Source organism: Bombina bombina, chromosome 3 (assembly GCF_027579735.1).
Source record: "Bombina bombina isolate aBomBom1 chromosome 3, aBomBom1.pri, whole genome shotgun sequence".
Lineage (NCBI taxonomy): Eukaryota > Metazoa > Chordata > Amphibia > Anura > Bombinatoridae > Bombina > Bombina bombina.
The window spans coordinates 86,169,978-86,175,899 of record NC_069501.1 but is presented as its reverse complement, the minus strand read 5'-3'; the positions used below and the strand labels follow the sequence as shown (position 1 = coordinate 86,175,899).

The 5,922-nt window shown below is 38.8% G+C and overlaps 1 protein-coding gene across 1 annotated transcript; it reads right to left on the bottom strand.

The window, feature by feature from the left end:
* Window positions 1–4,441: 4,441 nt before the first annotated feature.
* Window positions 4,442–5,575, bottom strand: LOC128652906 (actin, clone 302-like). The gene has a single exon (XM_053705904.1). It carries the CDS (start codon window positions 5,573–5,575, stop codon window positions 4,442–4,444), a length of 1,134 nt encoding a protein of 377 aa, XP_053561879.1.
* Between the last annotated feature and the right edge of the window lie 347 nt (window positions 5,576–5,922).

Genomic DNA, 5,922 nt, shown 5'->3' with positions numbered 1-5,922 from the left:
TTATTGAAACCTCCCTGCTGGTGGCCCATTGGCCGCGAGTCTGCAGGGGGCGGCGTTGCACCAGCAGCTCTTGTGAGCTGCTGGTGCAATGCTCTCCGCATTCAGCGAAGTCTTGCGGACCTGATCCGCACTGTCGGATCAGGTCCTCAAGACATTTGATAAATAGGGGCCCAAGGCTATTTTTACATTTCTGCAGTGTTTGTGTTTAGCTGTAATTTTCCTCTTACTCATTTACTGTACCCACACATATTATATACCGTTTTTCTCGCCATTAAATTGACTTTATAAAGATACCATTATTTTCATCATATCTTATAATTTACTATAAAAAATTTTTATAAAATATGAGGAAAAATTGAAAAAAACACACTTTTTCTAACTTTGCCCCCAAAATCTGTTACACATCTACAACCACTAAAAAACACCCATGCTAAATAGTTTCTAAATTTTGTCCTGAGTTAAGAAATACCCAATGTTTACATGTTCTTTGCTTTTTTTTTGTAAGTTATAGGGCAATAAATACAAGTAGCACTTTGCTATTTCCAAACCATTTTTTTTTTTTAAATTAGCGCTAGTTACATTAGAACACTGATATCTTTCAGGAATACCTGAATATCCCTTGACATGTATATATTTTTTTTAGAAGACATCCCAAAGTATTGATCTAGGCCAATTTTGATATATTTCATGCCACCATTTCACCATTAAATGCGATCAAATAAAAAAAATTGTTCACTTTTTCACAAATGTTTTCACAAACTTTAGGTTTCTCACTGAAATTATTTACAAACAGCTCGTGCAATTATGGCATAAATGGTTGTACATTTTTCTCTGGGATCCCCTTTGTTCAGAAATAGCAGACTTATATGGCTTTGGTGTTGCTTTTTGGTAATTAGAAGGCTGCTAAATGCCACTGCGCACCGCACGTGTATTATGCCCAGCAGTGAAGGGGTTAATTAGGGAGCATGTAGGGAGCTTTTTTGGGGTAATTTTAGCTTTAGTGTAGTGTAGTAAACAACCCAAAGTATTGATCTAGGCCCATTTTGGTATATTTCATACCACCATTTCACCGCCAAATGCGATCAAATAAAAAAAACATTACATTTTTCCAAATTTTAGGTTTCTCACTGAAATCATTTACAAACAGCTTGTGCAGTTATGGCACAAATGGTTGTAAATGCTTCTCTGGGATCCCCTTTGTTCAGAAATAGCAGACATATATGGCTTTAGCGTTGCTTTTTGGTATTTAGAAGGCCGCTAAATGCCGCTGCGCATCACACGTGTATTATGGCTATTAGTGAAGGGGTTAATTAGGTAGCATGTAGGGAGCTTGCAGGGTTAATTTTAGCTTTAGTGTAGAGATCAGCCTCCCACCTGACACATCACACCCCCTGATCTCTCTCAAACAGCTCTATTACCTTCTCCACCCCAAAATTGTCCCTGCCATCTTAAGTACTGGCAGAAAGTCTGCCATTACTAAAATAAAAGGTATCCTTTTTTTCTCTTTTTTTTTCTTTGCATATTTACATATGCTACTGTGTAGCATCACCCCTTAGCCCCAACCTCCCTGATCCCCCCCCCCCCCCCCCCCAAACAGCTCTCTAATTTTCCCCTCTACCTTCTTGGGAGCCATCTTGGACTCTGGCAGCTGTCTGCCAGTACCCAGTTTACAATATAATTGATGTCTTTTTTTTTTTTTTTCTGTAGTGTAGCTTTCCCCCCCAAGACCAACCCCCACCCCCTCCCAGATCCTGTAGATAATTTTTTTGGGCATTCCCTCCCCCCTTTCTCCCACTTATAATACTTTTTTTTCTGTAGTGTAGCGGTTCCCACCCGCTCCCTCCCCTGCATGCGCCCGTCTGCCGCCCCCAGTGCACGCGCGTGTGTCCGTGCGTGCCCCCGACGACCCCGCCCCCCTCTCAGGCTCAGAACCCATTGATGGCCGCCCACCCGCCTCCCACTTCAGCTCCCACCCACCAACGAATGCGGCCATCGATGTCTGGTGCAGAGAGGGCCACAGAGTGGCTCTCTCTGCACCGGAGGGGTAAAAATTGTTATTGCAGGATGCCTCGATATCAAGGCATCACTGCAATAACCAGAAAGCAGCTGGAAGCGATCAGGATCGCTTCCAGCTGCTTTCCAAACCAAGGACGTACGCCATACGTCCTCAGGCGTTAACTGTATTTTTTCAGAGGACGTATGGCGTACGTCGTCAGTCATTAAGGGGTTAAAGGGACACTAAACCCAAATGTTTTCTTTAATGATTCAGATAGGGCATGCAATTTTAATCAACATTCTAATTTACTCCTACTATCAATTTTTCTTCATTCTCTTGCTATCTTTATTTAAAAAGCAGGAATGTAAAGCTTAGGAGCCGGCCCATTTTAGGTTCAGTGATGATGTTATTGGTGATTTCATACTCATTCATCCCAAAATTCTGTTATAATAAGCCAGGACAGAGTAGCTGGAGATGTACACTGAGGGCAAGATTACAAGTGAGGTGCAAATTGCACTAGCGTTATCGCGATCGTTTTCCATTGAGCTAATATTACAAGTTAAGGGTAATTGGGAAAACGCTTCAATCTTTACTGCGATCTCAGAGCTGTGTTTAACTGTTTTCCGAAACAAAAAAGTTGCACAACTCACTTCAAAAATGCATTACCAAGTATAATGCCTGACAGATAGCTCAGCATGCTAAGGCACTGTGGCTGAGCTCTGTAGCAGCCCAAGGGTTGCAGGTTCGATCCCCGGTGAGGTCCACTCAGCTTTTCATCCTTCCGAGGTTGATAAACTGAGCAGCGCCTTGAGACCCTTACAGGTGATTAGCCGCGCTTTACAAGTACACCATACATACAGTTACACTCATATTAACACCATCTAATAAAAATTATTTGAAAAAAATATTGCAAAGATATCAAATATATGAGATCTCGGTTGTTCGAAAAAAAAAAAAAGCCACAAAAGGACTTTAACATAGAGATACATGCAAATACATTGCCAAAAAATTGTATGTGTGTATATATATATATATATATATATATATTAATGTATTTATATGTGTATATAGGTATTTTCAGTCATATATACACATATAAACACATACATTTATATGTACACACATATAGATATATAAATATAAGTGCAATCAAGCCCTTTGCCATTACGTAGAGGAAAACATGAAACAAATTATTTATGCAATATTAATGTGAATATGCTATGCTGTTTTCGCGATGTTAGTTGGATGTTAGGTTTTTTAAAAAACTTTTTTGTCTCCATAGGATTTCTATATAAGTTAGGATTTTTGCGCTAGTCAGGTTAACGCTTGCGTAAAAAAAAAAATTTGGAACTTGTAACACGAACATAACACGACTAGTGCAAAACATTTAACTCTAGCGAAGTTTTCACCACTTGTAATCTAGCCCTGAGCATTTCTATGATAATTTCAAGTGACAAGATTTGGATTCTGGGTGATCTGTGATGGGCAGAGGCTGTTCATAGGTGGGGAAAACATGCTATGAGGGGAGGGGGTCCTGAGCTGGATTTGGGTTGTCCCAGTGATGTTGTACTGTAAAATGATTTTCTCATTTAATGTGATCTGAATTATACATTTTACCTGCTGTGATATTTCCAATTGTTTGCAAATGGCACCTTTAACTTCATGTTGACTCTTGAAATAGCTGCTTCTGCCTGTTACAATCACTAACTATAGTAAAAAAAATACTGCAGTATTGAATATAGAAAAGATATGTAAACAAGAGGCATCCAAAGAAACTAACCTCCCAGTGAAGCGGGAAAAAGAGAGAACCCAACCTTTTTGAAATGGTGTTTCTGCAGTATTTTGAATATAATTAAAGGAATAGTCTAGTCAAAATTAAACTTTCATGATTCAGATAGAGCAGGCAATTTTAAGCAACTTTCTAACTTAGTCCTATTATTAATTTTTCTTCGTTCTCTTGGTATCTTATTTGAATGCAAACTTAGGAGCAGGTCCATTTTTGGTTAAGCACCTGGGTAGCGCTTGCTGGTTGGTGGCTACATTTAGACACAAATCAGAAAGTGCTACCCAGGTTCTGAACCAAAAATGGTTTGGCTCCTAAGCTTACATTATTGCTTTTTTAAATAAAGATACCAAAAGAATGAAGGAAAATTGATAATAGGAGTAAATTTGAAAGTTGCTTAAAATTGCATGCTCTATCTGATTCATGAAAGTTTAATTATGATTATACTATCCCTTTAACTCTTATCAGCTGCTTGCATCAGTAAAACTACAGGTTAACATACCAGTAGAGCATAGCACGTGTCAAACCTTTGTACTTGTTTCGATGCTAAATTTAGAATTTACAAAACACAAAACAATGGAAACATGATTAGTTAATTAAATATTTTATTTTGCACGTGTGGACCATCATGAAGATAAAGACAATTTTTGTTGGAAGTCAATTTAAAAGCATTTCTTGTGAACCACAGAAGGGCCATATTCTTTAAAATCAGGGGCAGTGATCCACATTTTCCTGAAGGATTTTATACAAGTCAGGATGGATGCGCCAATCCACACGCTGTATGTTCTTTCTGGGGGTGCTCTTATCCCTACTGGCAAGTCAATTGGTAGCTGGAGTTGCATCTCCTTCAGCAGCCTCTCATCAAATCCTTGGAAGAGAGTAGAACCTCCTGATAAAACTATATTAAGGTAAAGAGCCTTGCGGATATCTATACCACATTTCATAATGCTATTAAAGATCATTTTATGCACCCCAGGTGTCTCAAGGCCAATGTTAGCCGGGGTAAACATTATCTCTGTAGCTCTAAACCGCTGGTTACCTACTGTGATGATTTTACCATCAGGAAGTTCATACTCTTTCATGATTTCTTCACATTTTCTTTTCATTTCTAGGTTCGGATCCAGGGCAACATAGCAGAGCTTCTCCTTCATGTCCTTTACTATTTCTCTCTCAGCAGTTGTTACAAATGAATGTCCACATTCCAAAAGAAGCCTCATAAAATGTTCTGTGATGTCTCTTCCTGCAACATTAACCCTGGACACTGCATGTGGTAAACAGTAGCCATCATATATGGGCACCACATGGGTAACTCCATCTCCAATATCCAGAACTATACCAGTGGTACGGCCATCAGCATATAGTGCTAGAGTAGCTTGTACTGCAACATACATTGCTGGGACATTAAAGGTCTCAAACATTATCTCAGCCATCATTTCACGGTTCTTTAATGGATTCAAAGCAGGTTCTGTCAATAAGACGGGCCGTTCACTGGATTTAAGATGAAGTTCACAGTCATACATATATCTCCAGATTTTTTCCATGTCATCCCAAGAGGTTACTATTCCGTGTTCAATAGGATAGTTCAAATTTAGGATACCTCTTTTCACCTGAGCCTCTTCTCCAACATAGTATGGAGTATGATCTGCTCCAACCATAGACGAGTTAATATTGCAATGTCCAACAATGGCAGTAATAACTGACCTTGGAGAATTGTCCCCAGCAAGTCCAGCCTTGCATGATCCTGATCCATTGTCAAAGATGACAGCTGGTAAATCTAAAATCTTGAAATCAAACATTTTTGTCAACACAGTCTGACCACTAGTGATTTTGAATTTCGGGTGTCAGTATTGTCTCCATATCTGGAAAAGAGAGAGAGTTGGCTTCTGCTGGTATCAGTGGAATCTTCTGAGAGAGTGACTTATTAAGTGAAATGCCTCATCAACTATCAAAGTTATTATGATGTCACAGTGGCACAAAGCTTTGTCCTGCTCTGCCAACAAATAAATTATCAGTACTAAAACTGTAAAAAAAAAAAAAAAAATTAAAACAAGTTGATTTGTTATATGAATTTCCAAGCAAAATTCATGTTGTGTGGAAGAATTTAAAAAAATAATTTAATGACTTCTTGAATGAAGCAGCAATA

Coding starts and splice junctions, on each gene's coding strand:
- LOC128652906 (XM_053705904.1), bottom strand. CDS start 5,575: ATGTTTGATTTCAAGATTTTAGATTTACCAGCTGTCATCTTTGACAAT.